At 45.9% G+C, this 22296-nt stretch overlaps 1 protein-coding gene across 8 annotated transcripts in view; it reads right to left on the reverse strand.

Moving 5' to 3' along the window:
• Nucleotides 1–22296, reverse strand: part of LOC147022576 (uncharacterized) — a 157321-nt gene that overhangs the window by 108494 nt on the left and 26531 nt on the right. For all 8 annotated transcript variants that reach the window (XM_085887294.1, XM_085887290.1, XM_085887295.1 and 5 more), the window contains one exon: nucleotides 14016–14317. In XM_085887294.1, the coding sequence (XP_085743420.1) occupies nucleotides 14016–14317 (302 nt within the window). The remainder of the gene's footprint in view (nucleotides 1–14015; nucleotides 14318–22296) is intronic.

Raw genomic sequence — 22296 nt, forward strand, 5'->3', positions numbered from 1 at the left:
TAGAACAGGATAGAACAGGATAGAACAGGATAGAAAGAGAGTGGCCCCTGTATACGTGGAAGAATTGCGTTGCTCAGCCAGTGGGTCGCCCAGATAGCTCAGATGGCAGAGCACTGGTACGGTTTTTGCCAGAGGGCCCGGGTTTGATTCCCGGTCTGGGCCCGTAATATTTCCACATATATTTAAGAATTAACACAATAAAAGAATATACTATAAGCTCACATTTTAAGAGTGTTCTGCTTGCGTGTTTTTGGAATTGTGCGTGTGTCATTTATACCATTTATTAATTTACGTTCACGAGCTATTGGAATTACATGACTCGAGTGTAAATCGCAGTGACGCTGTGATCAAATTTTCGCACTCATCAACATGAAGACATGTTCGCGATAACAGCCAGATGCTGGCTGATTGCCTTCCTGCCCCCTCAATTTTTGGCAACCATCCATCTTGGATGGATGCGTCTAGTGAGGAGTTTCCCACTTTGCATGCGAATTGTGCCACTGCAATAAGCGTAACCCTTGCAATCACGACTGGAAAGCGTCCGTGGAGTAGCAAGGTTGGTGGTGTGGGCAAAAGACAGGAAGGACATCACGATTGAAGTAAAAATGGATGTTTTAAGACGGTATGAAAGAGCTGATAAGTAAGTGTGTGCCAGGCCTTAGCGAGTCCACATTGTGAACAATAAGAAATAGGTAGTCTGGAAAAAAATAAAAGAAAGAGCTAAATGTGGAACCTCCGTGAACGCTACAAAAACATCACATGCAAGAAGTTCCATTATGGGGGAAAAAAATTGGAACGCATGCTCAGCACATGGATTGAACACCAAAACCAGGAAAATGTGCCTATCAGCATGCTTGTGGTCGAAGCAAAAGGCCAGAAACATTTAAAAAGACTTGGTAAGTCATGATGGTGAAGTGAAGCCAATTCACACTCGATCTGGGTGGTATCGAACATTCGGAAGCGCTACAACCATCACAACATTAAAAAACTAGAGGGGGTACACTCCGGAGAGTGCAAAACCTCCGCTGCCAATACTGCTGGGTCACTCAAGTGAACCTTATATCTTATTCATTAAATATGATGTCAACAGTGCTGACAGTTATAGTTCTTTTCTCCAACATTTTTTTTTGGGGGGGGGGGGTTGGAAATCACTTAAAACATGTATAAATGCAAAAAAAAGAAATCGAAATTTTGTTGAAAAAAAAGTTGCAAAAAATTTTGTTGGGGGGGGGGGCAAGTCCAAGATCGAATGGCATGATCCTTGGACCATACCTAACCGCCCCACCAAGTTTCGTCGAAATCCGTCGACGAGTAATACTGTTCACAAACAAACAAACAAATAAACAAACAACCAGAAAGGGGGTGAAAACAGTAACCTCCGATCTTCGATGGCGGAGGTTAAAGATGACCAGAGAGGCTGCTGCTGCCAACACCATTGCCGCCGAGAAGCTTCCTGCGTTTCTCAAGGACATTATTGAGGAAGGTGGATATTCTCCAAAACAATTTTGACGTTCTTGAGACGAGCCGACATTGGATCAGGATGACACGTCAGACGTACATTTCTCACCTGGGTTTAAAGCAGCAAAGCATCGCTTCACATTGCTTTTGGGAGGCAACACTGAAGGAAGGGAAAGAACATCCGAAGGACGATGCTGATGAGCCTTCAACATCTAGCGGTCAGCGAGATAAACCGCATCTCGTGCCGTCTCCAATTCAACGTCCATCGCCATCATCAACACCACCATCTTCACCCAGGTCATTTGACACAGATTTATTTTATTTATTCATTTGTATGCAGCCTGTTGCTGTTTGGCTGCATCATTTTCTGGAGGCGAGGCTGTGCCACTGGTGGAATGTCACGTTATCATGAAGCTGGTACTCATTTTGCCGATCCGTGTTAATTCAACATCACGACAGGGATTTTAAGCCAGCCACCTGAACCGTGAAGCCAACACCAGGCTTATCCAACCCTGATGATCCCCCTCCTGCATAACTCTTCCACTCCCTTCCCCTCCACTATTTCCAGCAAGACACCATCAGCAGCAGCCAACATAGTGTTAACTCTTTCATTTTTGGACACTGCCACTCCCTATTCAATCTCCAGGTGCTGCACGATGTCTTCGGCGCCCGGCAACAATGCATGCGGAAAGGGCGTACTCAATTTTCACTCTGTTTGGTTGTTTGTTTGTTTAGGTGATATCTCAGCCATCCTTTGAGCCAGGAAGCTGAAATTTGGGCAAAATAGTGAACAAGTGCTTTGGCAAAAACAGTATTATTTTTTTATTAATCAATTACATAATTATCGATTTACGAATTTCTTATTAATTTTCTTTCTAATCTGGGCAATATCTCAGGCACCTTTTGAGCTAGGAAGCTGCTCTTTAGACACGATAGTGACCAAGTTTAAAGCAGCGAAACATCGCTGCTTCCTCTTGAAAGGTTTCCTCTTGAAGAAGTACTTTCATTCAAGCTTCTGGGTCTCACGATCTGCCATGATCTTTCCTGGGAAAGCCACATTTCCAACCTGGCCTGCAAAGCCAGTCACCGACTGGGTATCTTCAATCGTGCAAAGTCCTTCCTTGGAATACGTGAGCTCCTGACCACGTATAAAGCTTTAGTCCGCAGCCTGATGGAGTACTACTTTTCCCTGTGGGCTGGTGCTCCTGTCTCACATTTCTCAGCTTCACGCTGTGGAAACCAAGGCATTTAGGATCATTGGTATCTCCCACAATGAGGCTGAGTCTTTGGGTCTCTCACTCTCACCGCAGGCAGGTCCGTCTCTTCTCTGGTCTCACCCCCCTCGCCCCCCCTGCTCTATCTGTGATAGAGCAGGGGGGGTGAGGGGGGTGATCTATCTCTATCTGTGCCCCCCCCATATTTCCACAGGGCACTCAAGGTCCGCCAGCAACTTCCTTCTGGTAAAACTACCAAAATCACGAATCACTGCTCACCTACACCCTTTCATTCCTCTCTTTTGCCCACCTTTGGAATAAACTCAAACACTCTCTTCAGTCCCACTCTTCCCTCCAGGTCTTCAAAACAGCTGTTCACCACCACCTCTTATCGTCCCCCAACCAAAACCATGATCCTTTCTACTCCCGTTAATTCACCCCAAACTCACCTCCTTCAAATTCCCTGCTTTCCTTCCTGAAAGTCCCTGTAATGTCCACCTTGTATAGTGTATACCCCATGTTCCCTGCCCCATCCCTCTCCCTTCCACAGATATCCTAATGTCTCTGTTACCCACTGTTTTTTTCTTCTCTCTCCCACCCCTATTGTCTCCTGCTCCCCTTGTTGTACGTTCTGTGTTGGCTCTCATACGAGCCTCGATATTGTATCCAACAAAAAAAGTGATTTTGCTCGAAAGGGTATTTTTGATTTATTGATGAATTAATTAATATATTAATTATTACATCTTTTAATTAATTGCTTAATTTTCAAAAAGTTAAAGATTCGGATGAAACTGCTGGTTTAGGTATGCTATTAGCCAATTAATTAAGAAATTCAGGTCAGGTATGGGAGCATGTGCCAGAACAGCGCGTCGCTGCGTCCACTTTCCGCCGGTACTCCAGGGGCCTCCGTCTGGCCATCCCCCAGGCAGATGCCAGGCCCATCCCCATCTCCTTGAGATGATGGTCAACCTGCTGCAACCATGAGGCACGTGGTCGGCCCACTGGCCTCCTCCACTCATGAGACTCCCTCGCTGAGAGAATCTGGTGAGCAGGATCAGCGTCAGGAAAACGAGCCACATGTCCATACAGCCGCAGCTGACGCTCACGGACTATGCAGGTAACAAATCTCATCCGAGTCTCTCTCAGCAACCGCTCGTTGGACACAAAATCCGACCAGCGATAGCCAAGGATTCTCCGAAGAGACCTGGTACCAAAGGAATTAAGTCTCCGTCTCAGATCCTTGGTCAAAGTCCAAGTCTCGCACCCATAGAGCAAGACTGGAAGTACCAAGGACCTGAAGACTCGGACTTTCGTCCTCCCGCACAGGTACCGGCAGCGCCACACCCCATGATCCAGTGAATCCATGACTCCCCAGGCCCGACCCAGACGTCTATTGACCTCCGGCTCACAACCTGCGGAGACATGAATATCACTGCCAAGGTAAGTGAATCTATCCACGACCTCAACATCCTCACCACAAACAGACACAGACAGGACAGCAGCATCCAAGATGTCACCGAAAGCCTGGATCTTTGTTTTGACCCAAGAAATCCGTAATCCCAACGGCTCCGACTCCTCATTCAGCACCTCGAGGGCCCCCAAGAGGATGTCTAAAGTCTCCGCAAAGATGACTGCATCATCTGCAAAATCAAGGTCCGAGATCTTGACATTGCCAAACGATGCACCGCAACTTGATCTCTCTCCGACATCCTCCCAAAAATGCACACCATTCATGTCCTGAAAATTGTGGGTGCAAGTACACATCCCTGACGAACTCCAGTAACAACTGGAAATAAGTCAGAGGCGGTACCACCACACTTCACAGCACTCTCAGTACCAGAGTAGAGTTCAGACATCAGATCGATCAGTTTCGGTGGCACCCCACGAAGACCAAGAATCCTCCAGAGGACATCCCGATTCACTGAATCGAACGCTTTACAGAGATCAACATAGGCTGCAAGCAGCCCCTGCCGAAACTCTCGTCTGCGTTCAGTGAGGACACGAAGAGCAAGGATACGGTCAATCGTTGACCTCTTTGGTGTAAAGCCTGACTGCTCTGGACGCTGGTGCTCAAGCAGATGGTGGCGAACCCTATCAAGAATTATCCGAGCAAAGACCTTGCCCGGCCCTGAGAGCAGCGTCACCCCTCGGTAGTTGTTGCAGTCTTGGCGATCACCCTTCCCTTTCCAGAGAGGGACAACAAGGCCCCTCTTCCAGTCAGTTGGGATGATGCCTGTGTTCCAGGCAGAGCACAAAACTGCATGCAACGACGCGAGTGCAGCATTTCCACCAGCCTTGAGAAGTTCAGCATGGATGCCACAGATCCCTGGAGCTTTGCCCCGTTTCAACTGGTTCACCGCAGCCCGTGTTTCCACAAGCGATGGTGGACCACAGTTGATTCGAGGGTCAGCAACAGGGATTGTAACACCCTTGACGTCCAACTCGACAGCTGGGGATCAGCCTGGTACAACCGCTCAAAGTAACCGGCCCAGCGGGCCTTCACTTCAGACTCCTCTGTCAAGAGCCTACCACTCTCTGCTCGAACTGCAGTGCTCCGAGGGATGGGCTTGGATGAACGCAATGCGCGAATTCCCTGTAAGCGGGACGAGAATCACCTGTCCACAGGTGATGCTCTACCCCCTCACAGATTCCTCGCACATAGGCCTCCTTGTCCACCCTCAGTGCACGTACAGTTTTACGCCTCAGCTCCCTGAACAGCTCAGCTCTGCCATTCAGCCTGGCCCTGCGACTCTGGTCAATGGTATCCAGTGTCCCTTGAGAGACAAAATTCTTCTTTGCCCTGCGGTGAACTCCAAGGCATCCACCGGCAACATCAAGGACGGTGGTCTTGAAGGTGCTCCACAACTCTTCAGGACCCCCAAAGCACCCAGACCCCCAAGTGTCCACTCAGCCTGTTCGCAAACTCCTCAGCTACTCTCTCATCCCTGAGCTTGGCAACATCCAGCCTAGGCTGGGATGGTACCATTCTCCAGGATTTAAGGTGCAGCTTTAGAGTTGCTACAACAAGCCTGTGGTCAGTATTGAGGAACTGAGCACTCCGGTAGACCCTGCAGTTCTGGATCATCCTCCAACGACCGTCAATGAGGACATGGTCAATCTCCTTTGCCACACCGCCAGCGTTGGAATACCAAGTCCAGCGATGAGCTTGCGGGCGCTGAAACCATGAACCAGCCACCCTAAGTCCATGACTTCTTGCAAAGTCAAGGAACTTAGTGCTATTCCTGGTTCATAGTTCCTGACCCATGGGGACCAACACACACCTCATAACCATCCCTATCAGTTCCAGTCGATGCATTGAAATCCCCCAAGACTAGAAGTGTATCTCGTCTGGGGCACTGATCAACCACAGACTCGAGTGTGGCGTAGAATGCATCCTTCACGGTAAGATCACTCGCCTCAGTCGGAGCATAAATAGAGACCAGGGAAATGACACCTAAGGAGTGACGAATCCTTAATCTCATAATACGCTCGTTGACCGGTGTTACCTCAGTTATCATTGGGGTCAGCTTATTGGACACAGCTACAGCAACTCCTTGGGTATGGTAACCATCAGAGCGACCAGACCAATAGTAGGTGTAACCACCCACCATTATCTCGCCGCAATCCGGTCTCCGAACCTCAGAGAGAGCTGCAATCCCGATGTCCAAACGCTTGAGCTCAGATGATAACAGAGACAGGTGATCATCCTCTCTTAGGGATAGGACATTCCAGGCACCCACCCGAAGGGACCGCCTCAGGTTAACCCAAGGAGACCACCGTCTGGTGGACGACACCTCAGCACCACTCCGACACTCTCCCACAATCTGACCCAGGGATGTTACCCCGTGGTTTCCCTCTTATCAAAGATTGGGGGTCCCGAAGGCTTTGCCCCAATCCCATCATCCGGTGAGCTGCCCTGCGAAGGGAAGCTGCACAGGAGGTACTCCCACGGAGTGGGTTTTCAGATTTTTTTGCGTTTTTGCGTTTTGCGGAATGAAGCGTTTTACGGTGGCTGGAGTGCAAATCCTGCCACCAACCTCCTAATAAGAAGTAACCCAACTGCAGGAGGACGTCCGCAGACACAGTTGGGCACTAGATATGGATGGCCGTTGGCTCACAAGGAGCTCCTCCGCCCTTTGACAGGTTTTGTTTTTAATCCTGCTGGGTGTCCATATCCAAACACCCTCCTCACCAGAAAACCTGGTGGGGGAGACGGTTTAGTCGCCGACAACCCGACCATGGAACAGGTTAGTACAGGTTTACATGGTACCTGTAGCAGGTCACAGATCGAACCTGACCTGACCTGACCTGACATTAAGAAATTAATTATTTTAATTGTCAATCAATAATTGCCGCTCCCTCCCAATTCCGTCTCCATGTGCTGCACAGCGGCATCGTTGGGTGCCGAAGGCGCCCCAGCAATGTCACGTGCTGGAGGATTTGTTATTTATTTGGCATGGGGCGCTACACTTTGAATGTAGCTCTATTTGTTCTATTTTTCGTTGATAGAATTTATTACATGCAGCAGTTGGCTGTATTTTTTTTTCCACAATTTTTCGTTGTTTATATGTTAAACATTACAATTTAAAAAATAAACCACCATAATAGTAAAAATAGGACAATAAAGATGGGGGTTGAGGCAGCACAACCCCTAACCTCCACCGATTACATTATTTCTTATGGGGAAATTAGTTTTAATTGACACAATTATCTTCAAGAATGAAACTGCAGCATAAATCAAGAGGTTACTGTATGCTTAAACTCGCCGAATCTGCTCATCTTGGACAGCATGAACCGAAACCTCTTTGAGGTTACGGTGATTCCTCCTCTATACCTCTCCATTATAAGAAAGTGATGAGTTGATCTTACAGTGAAGTAGCAAATACCATATTAACCGCACCGATGTTTTTCACCCTCAAAATAAATGAATATATTGATCATTTTATTTTCTGATCTACATCTAAATACGTTTGGACATTAAATTTGTACGGAACGAAGCCATTGAGTTATCGACATGCTCACTCCCATGTCCGCTTCATTTTGTCTAACATTCTTATTCTCATTTTCAAGAAGTTGAAGAGAGAGGAGAGGACACCATGAAGTTTTTGTTTTTCTTTCTTATTTATTAATTTTATAAAGGGGATTCTTTTATTCCTAGAAAAATGAAGAAAAGAGATTCGTTCCGGTATCATACATATTTATTGTGGACTTGTGGCCCTGAAAAGGGCCATTTGGGTTTGATGAAGCTCTTCAGCTAAATCCGAGGAAATCCTCATCAATGCTTTCCTCGTCAAAGAGGACACGTAACTCCTTGTCCGAATCACGGTAGAGCAAGTCCCCGTCACTGTCACTGTCATTTGCAACCTCCTCCTCACAATGATGTCATCCGGTGTGCCATCCATGTTGTTGGAGATGCCACATTTCAGAAATGCTTGCTTTATGATGTCCGACGGTATCTCCTCCCACACCTTGACGATCCAGTCGCAGATCATCGGAAGGTCGATCTTTCTCATCCTCCCGATGAACGTCGGCAGTCTCCCAGTCAACATAATGCTCAGCAAACATAGCGATGGGAGTAATGGTGAAAGTTCAACCAAGATGCACAAGGCCAACGCTCCTCAAAATCCGGGTCGAAAATCCCGCGGGAAACGTCATGAAATGTTGATTTTTTTTTTCAACTGATGAAATTACGAAGTCCGGGAAATAGGAAAGTTCGTCTGTGCTGATTCTACCGAGATGCAGCAAAATGTTCCTCGAAACCTGGGTCGAGTCCAAAGGCCTGCGAAGTAAAAAGTTCATCTGGGCGACGCAAGTAATCCGTGGGAAGCAAGTTCGGAACTGTTGATAGAAACAAAGGAAAACGAAGAGAGCCAGGAAGAATGAAGAGAACAAAAGGAAGCCAAAAGAACTGAGCAGCATGGGTACTTCTTAAAGCTTCACTGTCCCACATGGCTCCTCGCTCTCGTGCGGTTCTTCTTCTTCCTTCTTTTCTATCCATTTCCTGCCCCCGTATAGAAAAGTACTCAGGATTGAAAATGGTTTTTAAACCATGCCCCCGTTATCCAGCATTTGCTCGCATCACATCAGCTTGTAAGGAACAAGCTTGGTGGATTAATTCTGCCTGCATTGGATGTTTATGTAGAAAATGATGAATGTAAAAAGATAGTCACCACAACAAGGCCCTCATCTATCCACCCCTTCTGCTACACACGAACAGTGACGCCGGGTGGAAACTTGTCTTTGGGCAGTATCTTCCTCCTGAACGCGACATACGAGGGAAGCTTGCCACACAAGATTATTTGAGGTGGGTGCTCCATTACTAGATTCTAGCTATTGTGAATAATTTTTCTTTTGATGTTAGACCAGGTGTTCTTCTTCTTCTGCTGCTTTTGTGTTTAATGGGGTGTTCAGAGCCACGAGACTCTATATATGCCACACACCTAAACTCTGGGTGTCTCCGTTTTTATTCATTTATTTAATTTCTGCACACCGTTGATAAAACGCAAAATAAACTCTGAACCTGAACCGATTTTCAAAATTTAAACAGCACAATTGAGCGTAACAGCAGTTCCGACTGCTAAAAAAAAAAAGTGTTCATTTGGAATATGATTGAAATTCAGCATTGATAGTTTTTAAGACCGATTTGTTTCTATACCCATGTATAAATCGCACACCCAACTTTTACCTTTTTGCCGATAAAAAAGTGCGGTTTATAGAACGGAAAATATGGTACCCATTCAGCATCTCTTATGCAGTTCTGTTTATCATGTTGGTGCTTTTTGTTTCATGACAAGAAAGTTATGACTATGCAAGTATGAAGCAAAAAAGAGGGGAGAAGCACTTGGTTCAGTCTATGATTGAGGGACGACCCAATTTCATTTGAATTATATATTTTGACTGTAGAACACGAATTGGAACATAAACCGACAATTTCGCAATCCTTTGGCTCTGAATTTAGCAAATTGTGCAGAATCATGTCCCAACCACGCATGCGCAGAGATGATTAAGGTAATCGTTTTACCCTGTCTGACTGTCTGGGAATCAAACAAAATTGAAAATAATCAAAACAGGAAACTTACTGCTTATGATGACGTCATAAAAGGACACAAACAGGCACGAATAATTCATGTAACGTGTTTGAGTGGTGTGAAAGACGCTGCGTCAATGGTGGCAAACCTTGAGAAATTTTTGAAACCTTACATGCTTATTCATGAAATCAATCATTGCAGCTTATATAAAGCATTTCCTTTTCCCAAACAGCATGATCTCTGATAACAGTTTGGATTGCTTCCTGGACAATCGTCTTTCGATGTGCAATGCAAGGAAATACAAGGAACCTGCGGCCATCATGGCAATTTGGCCCAACACATATGCACCTTACCAACAGCATAACAATTTATTTACTTAATTTCAAAATTGTGCAATATTGTCCAAATAATGCTTCAGAGGGTGTAGCAACACAATCTGTTCCAACACTGCTTTTATACAGAGGGTTTGTAACTAATCAACAAAAGTTGGGACACCTGTAGGAATTGTTTGCATCAACTCTCAAGGCTTAATTTACTTCCATTGCTGGAGAACAGCTGCAGTTGCTAACCCATTACTTGTTTCCTGAAAAGGGCCTTTTGTTAACAATTCTGAAATTTACATTATTATCTTGCCAAAACGAAGTTTTGCAAGATATGTTAGTCAGCTTGTATGTTTTTTTTTTTTTTGTTTGTTTGTCTGTAATCACCTATAAAAAAATTCTGCAGAGCACAGTTATCATCGGAAATTTTTGTAACTTCGCATGTCAGAGGCCTATAGAGGTCCCTTTCAGTGCACAACATTTTGAAGGTCAAGGTCAAAGGTCAAGGTCACTTTGGTGCAAATCAGGGGAGTCGACGAAACCCTTATTTTTTTAGTAATTTTGATCGGATCGTCTTCAAACTTCATGGGAATATAGTTCATGGTCTGGCGCTCAGCTGATTAATTTTTGGTGGCGATTGGCCTTGACCTTCATGGTTAGCGCCTCAGGTCAAACATATTTAACCCCAAGGTCAAATTTTCAAGTTTTAGGAACCATATCGTGTAGTACCTCAAATTGAACACCTCGATGAGTGCTTTCTAGATATGTCAAGCTTGAGACATTATGACGTCATTTGGTGACGTTATGAGGCAAAAGCATATTTTTCTTGGTTACTCTGTAGAACGATTCTCATCGGAATCTCTCGTAGGCAGATATTCCTCAAGGAGTCGCTCCTGGTGGATAGCAGCGCTGTTCACCTCAGTGTGACCTTAAAAAAGTCACACGTGGTCACCTTTTGGCAAGATGCGGGTCACCCTGCGGGTGATATTGGTTTATTTTTCAATTTTTGTTAACCTAAACTTCTTTTTTTTTAACCTCTGGCAGTTTACCGCTTAGGTTTGCACCATTTCAGGTTATTCACTGGACTGGAACTGCTTAAATTTCAGTAAAAACTGGAAAAATGGGGGTTTTCTAAAATTTTTGACCGGTAGTGCACTTTGTCTATACCTTTCATTATTTTAAACATCTCTATCATATCCCCTCATAGCCTCCTCCTTTCCAATGTATACAGCCCCATCCCCTAGCTTAGTCCAGCTAGGTCCAAAATAAATCTAGTAGCCCTAGGCTGACACCTCTCTATGGCAGTTACGTCCTTACTCCGGTGTGGTGACCAAAACTGTACACAATATTCCAGTCCTCCTGTTTGACATGCTCTAACATTACCTGTTTCACCACGTAATCTCTATTTTTATTATTCTTACCGATCCCCAGTACCTTACATCTGTTCAGGTTATATTGCATCTGCCAATCATTTTACAGTATCTCCACTTTCCTAAATCTGAATACCCTCCTGAATCTGATCATCCCTCTCCGCTATATACACCCTACCTCCAAGCTTTGTGTCACACTGCCAAAAATAATTTTCTTGGAAGAAAATATTGCTTTTAAATAAGAAACGTTTAATTGAAACAATAAAACCATGAATTTTTTTTCCTTGCAATTGGAAAAACATTTATCATGGTTTTCTTGTTTCAAGAAGAAAAAAATATTTTAAGAACAAAAAAATTTTGGCAGTGCATCTACAAATTTAGAAAGCTGACTATTAATCCCACTATCCAAATCCATTCCATTTGGACCATTCCATTGAGTGTTGATGCTGCTGAAGCAGTCTCCTGGACGGGTCGCCACTCCGACACAGGACACTCGAATGGCTCAATCATCCCAGCAAGCTGCTACTCATTTTGCAGACCTCGGAAGGACGACAGGCTGAATAAACCCCACCTGGTATCAATTCCACAGCCAAGCGGGATTTGAACTCAGGATCCCAAGCATGCCACCTGAATCAATAAGCCAGCGCAAGGCATACTATCCAAATCATTAATGTAAATAATGAACACTGATGGTCCTAGTACTGACCCCTGAGGTACCCCACTACTTACATCCTCCCACTCACAGCCACTCTTTGCTTCCTATCACTACACCAGTTTGCAATCCAATTAGCTACCTGACAAGCCACTCCACAAGCCCTCACTTTGGCGAACAACCTCCCATGTCTTACCTTAAGGTCTAGATTTACTACATATACTGCACTTCCATCATCCAAATAAATTTGTTAATCATTACCTCACTTTAGTAAATCCATGGTGACTGCCTTGAATTAGTTTAAATATAGTAAATCATCTCCTCTCCCAGTGGAGGCGAAAGTGCCCCAAGGCAGAATTTTGAGTCAAATCCTGTTCCTAGGATAGATTCATGATCCCTCTGATGCTTGGGAAAACCCTGTTTATCTTTTCACAGATGACTTCCTGTTATACCATACAATTACACAGCCAAATGACAGGCCGGCAACAGTAGCTTCCTTCTCTGTTAACACGGAAAGAATTGCATTTTCAATCATTTGAAACGTCTTTCATTCCAAATGTGAAACCCACTGATCTATGTCCACAATCAAGCACTGCAAGAAGTACAATCTCTAAAACTTCTGGGCCTCAGCCCAGATTAAGCAGACAATATATTAAAACTGCTGTCCATTATCCAAAGCTATGACCTCCAAATGTACCACCTCCGATCCTAATCATCCCTATGGCAGCTTAAAAATTTTAAATACACGGTCTAGACTCTTGGAAGAGCTTGGACACAAAACAGAACAGGACATAAGACAACAAAGGGAACAGCAGGAGAAAATGAAAACGCCAAAAGCAGGGTGGAGGGAGAAGGTAGACGGAGACAGACAAACAAGGGATGCAGGTAACGATGAGGGTTAAGGGAGAACGCAAGTGGTGCACAAGATGGATACCGAAGCAAAATTTTGGGAGGGGTGGGTATAATGGGTGTAGAAAATATCATGGCTTTTGATGGGGGATGACCTGACATGGTGGTGAACAGGTGTCTTGAATACCGGGAGGGAAGAATGAGATTGAAGAGAGTGTGGAACGTGGTGGTTCCACAGGAAAGAAGAGAGAGGAATAAATGAGTGGTGGTGAGCAGTGGTTCTCGGTTTAGGCAGTTTCTCTAAGAGGGAGTTTCTGGTGCACCACGTGCCTCCTGCAGATACATTTTTTTTGTGGGTGGGGGGGGGGTGGGAAAGAGCACGGAGAGGGACAGAGGATGCAAGACCAGAAATGAGGTGGAAGACCCAGGAATGAGGAAGAAGACAGCGACCACCGCCCTGTCGGCGATGGCAAAGTGATCGGCACATGGACTCGGCTTCATCGCGAGAGATTCCAGTTGAAAGCTTGAAAGCCTTGCTTTCCACCGAGTCAAGCTGAGCAAGATGTGAGACAGGGGAGCCAGCCCAGAGGTGAGAACAGTATTCCATCAAACTGCAGATGTAAAGCCTTGTCGGTGGATAGGAGCTCAGGTGTGCCAAGGAAGGACTTTGCATGATGGAGGATGCCCAGTCGGCATATGGCTTTGGAGGCGAACTTTGAAATGTGGCTTGCACAACAGAGATCATGGATGAGAATGTGAGTGAAGAGTTTGAGTGCCTGAACCTCTGAGACAGGTGTTGAGAAAGTAAATGGGAGGGTTGCTTGTAAACTGAGGAAATAATTCACAGGAACGTGTCAGAGGGGGAAATATATGACATCTACAACAAATCACACAAACAATAGATGGAAGGGTGTAGCCAAACGTAGCGCAAACACAAAAATACAACTTTAACGCAGACTTGGGGAAAAAAGGAAATCAACACAATAATATTGAATGACATTATGAGTGCATGCATTTCCTTCTCGAATGTTAATTCTTAATTCTGTGGAATATAATGGAAATAGTTCAAATAAATCAATTCTGTGAGTGTGGGCACAAAGGATACCATGTCAGTTATCACTCACCTGCCCATTTTGCTGGATCGGACGGAAGGCTTTACTGCAGCAAAGGTCTCGCACCTCCTCATCGCTAGAAGAGGCACGCTCCCCGCAGCCACACGGGGCCATCCGCCCCCCACCGGTCACCTGGCACCACTTGCGCTTTTCTCCCGGCAGGCCACAATCCCGAGCAACAATGATGCTCTCGAGCTCCTCCTCGGAGCTGGGCCGGTCGTGGCCGGTGGATGCGGTCGCAGCATGGGATCCGGCCCGCACCCGACCAGAAGTCGGCAGGACAGGCACAACGCTCGTCGCCTGGTGTCGCCGTTCTGCCAAGTAGGAAAAATCAATCACCGTCTCACTCGCCCAATCAGTCGTTGAATACTTACTTACTCTCACATAAATAGGTCTCTCTTATAGGCCACAATGGCTTGAGCCATTCTGTTCTGTATACAACTGTAAACCAGAGACCCACGTCTATTAAAAGAGACTTGTCAAGTATTGTTTTTCATAACACCCTGTGCAACTGACAGAACGAACAGATGTGACGGTAGAGGCATAGGAGGGAGTGTTAACAGCATTGAACAAACAATGAATGAATAATTAATCTTTTCAAACCCTTGTTTCGTTTTGCACCGTTAAATGTATCGAGCCATTATGAATAAAATGCCTAACTTATAATACTTTATTGTATTTTTTTTGAAACAAAATAAAAACCATACCGCTGTAGCTTGTCCCAAATGGATTAAACAGTGAGAATCACCGAAATCAAACCATGATCAGAGCTACTATATGTGACAAGTTAATGGGCTCCAACACTACTCCATCAATCAAACGCTCAACAAGCAGCGAATACTCCGGTCGAGCAACACATGTTATGATCCAGGTTTGCACAACAAACACTAAACATCATGACGCACATCATGCTTTTAAACCTGACGATGGATAAAGGTAGAGCCAAAGCATTGGATTTTCATAACCAATCACAGTAGGACCTTAAAACCATCTCAGACACTCCTCTGGTATGCTTCATTACAGACGTGGATCCAGGAAATGAAGGATGGAAGAGTGTGGGGAGGAGGGGTTTATGATGGATGGTTCGGCGGAGTGGGTTAAATATTCATGTGGTCTATTACACGATAATTTCCAGAGGTAGCACCCAAAAATGCCATATCATAAATATTTTTAAGAACAGGTACATGGTTACCCCACGAAGAACAAATTTTATGATAAAGGAAGAGCATAAAAACAATTATTTTTTAATGTTCAGGGAGCCAAAGTGAAATGCACACATTTCTCATCTCAACGACCAGAAAGTTTCCACTAGGATGGGCAACCAAACCATCCAACCCATATCTCTGGAAACCAACTGGAACAGGTGCAGTCGCTGGAACTACTTGGCTTCACTCAGCTTTCGTGGGAGGATCAGATCAACAAACTGACATCAAAACCCAGTCGCCATGTGGGAATTTTCTGCAGAGCTCAGGCATTCATGACCCGAACAAAGCTCATTAAAGACAAAAGTACAAGGCTTTCATAAAGAACTCCATGGAGTATGGCTCACGACTCTGGGCTAATGCTCCTGCTTCCCACCTCACTCCTTTTGAGGAAATCAAGAACAAGACCTTCCGACCTTCCATACCATTGCTATCTTAAGGGATGAGGTGGATTCCCAAGGACTGCACCTCTCCCACGGGTGGAAATATAAGTGATTATATTTATATATCAGAAACAAATGTCAGTGTGTGCGTATGTGCACGTCAGTGTATGCATCAGTGTCTCCTCCATAACTCCAAAACCATGAGACCGAGCAGCCTGAAACTTTGTATGCTTATCAAGAAAACTTCAAGGAAGTGCATGACTGAAAATTGGGTGTTTGGGTTTATTAAAACACCCTTTTGAAGATAATTAACAGCCCTATTTGATTATATCCTTTATTTAGGCACATCCCCGGAAACTGATCTCTTTGGGGTCTAAAGGCGTATCCAAGGTAACCTCACTGGTGTCTGAAACCACCATGGTTTTTGGCCTGCTCAACCATGCCAAGATGATTTCTACAAATCACTGGAGACATCGCTTTTGTAAGTGCTATAGTTTTCAAATTTGGAGCTTGGAACAATTTCATTCATTATATGATGCAAATTTCCACGCTCTACTCTCACGGGCTAAAGTATATCATTGAAATATTATTTCGGCTTTGAGGATCGGATGTCGTCCCTTTGAAATCTGGAATGAAATTTGATAATTTAAATAAATAATGAGTCTTTTTAGCAAGTCGATATACCTACTAGTGGGGTGTGCCTACACATTGCATACCTCGTGCATTTCAATGAATGCATATCCAAATGTGTCAGTTGGCTCTGCACCACCTTGTTTATATATATATATATATATATATATATATATATATATATATATATATATATATATATATATATATATATATATATATTTGGGCGGTGTTTGTCTACGGATGCGTCCGGGCAGAGTTTGTCTCTGGGCCATATGTTTTGTATGATCAATAGAAAATGGATTTCAGACATCATTTTGTTTCCATCTTCACTGTTATTCCAATGCAGAATAATGTTGATAGACAGTATGAATCGTAATTAACACTCCACTGCATGTCTGCCTTCCTTCCTCTCACCTCACACCCCTACTTCTTCTCTTTGCCCCTCCACCTCTTCACTCTCTCCCCCACCCCTCTCTTCCCCCCTTCTTTTTCTCCCCCCCCCTTTAGTATTCCTGTCAGCGAAGCGACGGGTGGTATTTGCGCACACACACACACACACACACACACACACACACACACACACACACACACACACACACACACACACACACACACACACACACAAAAAAATTGGAAGCACCTGGGTAAATGAGAAGCACCAGGTAGATTGAAAGAAACAGCTCCCGCACAGGTGTGGCTCATGTGTTAAGCAAATAACTTCCCAGTATACTTGGGGTCATGTATAAAAATGCTGCACATGCCTGGTTGCTATCAGTTTGGCTGGCGTAGCTGCAAGAGGAGGTTGCTCTTACCTCGAGTTCTTGGCTCAAGCTGCTTGCTATCTTGTGTTTGTCTTGCACATTATTCTTTTCCTCCATCTTGTCAATTTGTTCATATTGTAATTTTTGTCTTGTTAGTTCTGTGTTTTCGTTAGTCTTTCCCCTCCTGATTTTCCCTGGCCTTCCTCCCATCTGACAGGCAGGAAGGTAGCCTCACACTTCCTTGGCACAACCTCCCCTCTCCCTCCCCCTCCCCTCTTTCCTAGTATTGTCTCCACCCTTTCCAGTACTCAAGCATGGCAAGCAGGCATCATAATTGCGTCTGGTTCAACTTCATAAAGCAGGCACCTGTTCCGCAAAATGGGGTATTTGATTGGACACTCGGATGGTATTGTTGGGCGTGCTGGAGTTTAAGGCTGAGATTTTTACTGCCTCATCCCCTTGGTCCAAGGATTTGATAAGTCCTTACAGACTTCTGGAAGAATTGCCAAGTTCTGGGTGCAGTAGACTGCTGCTCAGTCAGCTGGGTTTCTCTTTTCAATGAGAGGAGCGTGATGGTCCGCCTCTAAATAAGTGTTATGGATTATGATGTAAAAATACTGGTCGTCTCGCAATGTTGATGTGAAGACGACACCACAGTTTATCCGAAATGGTTTGGGAATATGGACTGGGGCTTGGCAATATCGTGTCAAGTTCTGGATCAAGGATGGCACAGTCACCCACATCCATCACGCAATCGTCATTGGGATGGACTGTGGGCAGGTATTTTACGTGGGGTAGTCAAAAGTATACCGCAGGTGCAGTCAACTGGACCACCTTGTTGCTGGGTGCAAAGAAGAGCTTAGCTCGCAGTGTGACCGGTTGTGACATTTCAGGGAGCACTGCACTGAATAGGTGAAGTGCAACCTCTGTGGTGCACCGGGGCACACCTTCTGCTCCTGCGGGTGGGGGTGGGTGTTTTACCTCAGAGACAATTATGGGTACGGTGTACATCTTGCCTGTCTTGTTGCCTCCCACCCCCCCCCCCCAACAGAGGAAGAGGAGAGGAGGGAAGGGAGGAGAACAAAGAGGTAGTCCTCCCCCCCACTCACAGCAGCGCAGGACCTGGATGTTGTTACGTTGGGTGCCGGGTCCACTAAGGTGGGAGGGAGAACACGGCGGAAAAGGTGATTGCTACGGTGGCGGAGTCGGAGAGAACAGCCTCCATCCAAGAGACCCTGTTGCCGGGGATTGAAAGCATTGGCTCCTCCTCCGAGGACGCGGGTATACACAGACATGACAGAAGTAAATAGACACCATGATTTTAAAAGAATTTATTTGAAGAACATTTGATCCATTTTAATACATACACTAGTATTTTGTAGATTTGCCATTTGGAGATTTCAACGCTTTAACTTTTTCAGTCCATAGAATGAACGAGTTCCGAAATTTTCTCTTGTGGGATTTCTGCCCAGGCTTCACGCCAACGGTTTAACAATTTTGTCCGTGATGTTGGTTTCCTGGAATTTTTCCACACAGCTCGGTCCAATATGGCCCAGAGGTGTTCAATGGGATTCACGTCAAGAGACTGACTTGGCCATGTAAGTCACTTGATCCCATTTCTGTCCTGCCATTCTTTGGTCATTTTTGCAGTGTGGCATGGAGCAACATCTTCCATGAACAGTGTTGTTTTGGACCATCTCACCAGTGGACAAGACGGAGAAGTCCATCCTCAAGGATAGAAATTTATATCGTAGAGTTGATGTTGTCAACACACTCCACAATCTCTGACCGACAAGAACTCCAGATTGCTCCCCACACCATCACCGTGTTTGACAAATCACTGTGTTTGACAGTTGGCTGCAATGGGTTCAAAGAAAACTCTTGACTGGGAAGTCTCCAGACCCATATGCATCCACTGTCAGAAAATTGGGACTCATCTGAAAAAATTGACAGTTTGCCAAAACTCCAAGGGTCTGGTGGCCATCTTGTCAGCCCATTTTTCTCCTTTGAATGTTGGCTGGTCTAAGAAGAGATTTTCTCCTAACTGCTCTCCCATCGTAGCCCAGTTGATGAGGGTACGGCACGGCAGTTCTTGAGCTAACTTGGACCACCTCTGCAACATCCGCTGCCTTGCAACGGGGAGTTTTCTCAATGGACCGCTTGACAGCTCGAAGACATCTTTCTGAGGGTCGACATCGACCAGAACAGGAAGCTGAGGATTCCTTGCCTTCGCTCGTGAATTGCACAATCACCTGATTGACCATAGAAAGCGGAATGCCAAGGTTCTGAGCCATCTGATGCTGGCTGACTCCACCTTCCGAATGGCCAACAATTCATCCTCTTTGAAAATCGGAAAGTTCATGTGCCCCCTGGGTTCGAGGGATAGTTAATTGTCGTACAAGACCCAGGAACTCATTTCTGCAAAGAAATAGTTGAAGATTAGTATAAATCACTGAGTAAAATTGTGTTGTACAGATGAAATGAAGAAATTTAAGGTGTCTGTAAATACGGTTAAATAGCCAATGAATAAGCGTTGGTGGAGGGGACAGGCAGAGCAAAAGATAGTCTTCCTTGGGCAAGGTCCCAATGGGATTTACCATCAGCAGACTAAAGTGAAGAAGCCTGTGGGGTGTAGAGCCCCCTGCATATAAGATGGCCCATCCAGGGTCGGGGCAGAAGGCGGACAGGATGTGGCAGAGCATTAGGGGAGTTACCCCAGTTACCTTCCCGTTCCTTCTCGCTCCATGAGACTGAGCTCCCTACCTCATTTTCATCCCCCCTCTGGGAATGGCCGAACTAATAGGGATCAGCCATCAGGGGCATTGTGAACTTTGCTTCGTTATTATTTTGATTCCCTTCGAATTGATTTACGATTCGACTTTTGGTTGGTTTTATTGTTAGTTGTTTATTTGATTAATTATCGGTTTTATTTTTTTATTACCTTTTTTGAAAAAAAATCTAACAGGCTAGGCCATTTAGCTCAGTGACTTCAAAAGAGGGGCGACAGCTTTAGTGACAAAGACAGCTCAATTTGCTGATATTCCACGAGCAACGGTGTCTAAGGTGATGTCGGCATGGAACTCCGAGGGCAAGACATCATCAGCAAAGGGCAATAGTGGGTGGAACACATACTCCAGGATCATGATATCCATGCACAGATTTGAAGTGCAAGGCAAAGCAGGTGAGCAACTGGAGATCAATCGACTGTAAATTTCAACCTGGGATGCGAGCAGCCAGTTTAATCAAAAACTGGTCCACCGAAAACACCACAGAGTTAACACCACAATGGAACCATTGTCGGGTTCCAGTGCACAAACCTCTCACCACACCTGTAAATGCACGTTTGTGAGTCCAGTGGTGCAAAGAGCACAGGCAATGGACTACCAACCAGTGGAGAAAATGTGACATGGTCAGGTGAATTATCCTTCGTGTTCTCAACAAACAGTCGAGCACACGTGTAGTGCCAACCTAAAGAACTCTACAACCCTGAGTGCTTGCTTTCAACAGTGAAAGGTTCTAGTAGTGCTGTAATGTTGGGGCAAATTTCCATGGCATAGTTTGGGTGGAGTGATTCTCCCAAAGACAAGGTCATTGTCAAATGGCTGGTGGTGGGGGAGGGGGGGTGTCTTCCAGGATGACAAGGCCCCCATCCACAGAGCATTGTGGTCACCCAATGGTTTGATGAGCATGACAATGATGTTATCCATACGTCATGGTTTTCTCATTCACTTGATCTGAACTTGATCAAGCATATACAAGATATTCCGGAACGACGCCCGAGACTGCGTTTTCTACCTCCATCAAATAAGTGCGAGTTGATTGATGCTTGTGAAAGAACGGTGCCGCATCCCTCATGCAAAATTAGATGGTGGACTACATTCCACGGCGTATACAGGCTGTATGTGGTGGCCCAATGCCCTATTAAGTGACTTAACATTGGTGTTTCATTTTTTTTATCCAGTACATACCTCCATATTGTAACGAATTTAGGTCCGCCCGGCGTGCGATCGGCCACGTAACTCGAATCGCGACCGCGTCGCCTACCGGAACGGACAATTCAGTCGTGACCCTCCGTGGAACTACCGCCAGGAGCTAGTCAGGGGTAGGTCTTTCGACCACACCACAATCATGCCAATCGGCCAGCCGCGCAGGATAGGGTTGTTTGCCAAACTCGACCTACCGAAGTACCTGCGCGGGTAGTTAACCGGGCGATCGTACCTCGCCGATGGCCGGCCTCGGACACGAACCGCTTAAGCGGTCCGTTCCGTGCTGCAGTGATAACCGAGCGGTGTCATCGCCGGCCCCGACGGACGTGATTATTTACCGGGTGCTTACACCCTTCTACCAATTTCTTCCGTGATGCAAGATGGAACTTTCAAACAAGGGAAAGGACGCAACGAAATGGGGAACAGTTCGACAAGCACATTTATTGCACAAGCACATATGCAGTCAGGAATGCAAAACACGAGCATGCACGTATACAGAACAAAAGCAAAGCAAAAGGTGCTACGACTGTCTATAAGCAATTATGTACAGTCACTTATACGGTTTTACTTACGGGACTCGGCACCACAACACGCATTCAAAGAAAAAGCAAGAAAAGACACCCTCATAGACAAGGGAGTCAGACTGGGCCCGTGGGCCTAATGCGCGTGGAACCTGGATGAGCGGCCAGGTCCACGAGACCGAAGGGTCTTACCCGCGCCCTCGTGACGCGATGGCGGGCAAGCCACGATGTCAGCGTAGCTGCGCCTGGCTTCGTGCCCCTGGCATGGTCGGTGAGCTCTCTCCGGCGCTCCCCATCTGCCTTTCCCATCGGCTTCGAGCTCCGTCTCCCGACTTGACTGCCCCGCCGACACTGCACTCGACTTGATTGCCCCGTCTCCCGATTCTCCAGACTGCCGACACCGACACACTGCAGACTTGACTTCCCCGTCTCCCGCTTCTCCAGACTGCCACTCCACCGACTCCAGACTTGACTGCCGACACTGCTGCTGCCACTCCGCTGCTCCCACTTTTTTGCCGCGAGCTGCGTTGTGCTCACATTTATATAGGCCAAGGGAGGGCGTACATGCAAATTTGTGGATCACAGCGGGTTCGGAGGCGGGGCTACACCACCGGTGCTCAGCCATTGGATGGATGAAAAGGGGGCGTGAATCATTCCTGATCCGCTTTTCGAGGCGAAAGGAACCCATTCACAGCCCATGGTACGACGTGTGGTAGAAAGGCGGAGGTGGAGGGAGTTTGCTGCGGTGGCGATTTGGTTGCTGGCGATTTGGTCGTTTGAGAATGGCGGTGAAGCGATGTTTGCGGG

This window comes from Eptatretus burgeri, chromosome 7 (genome assembly GCF_056783735.1).
Source record: "Eptatretus burgeri isolate ZD-2024b chromosome 7, Ebu_testis_v1, whole genome shotgun sequence".
NCBI lineage: Eukaryota > Metazoa > Chordata > Myxini > Myxiniformes > Myxinidae > Eptatretus > Eptatretus burgeri.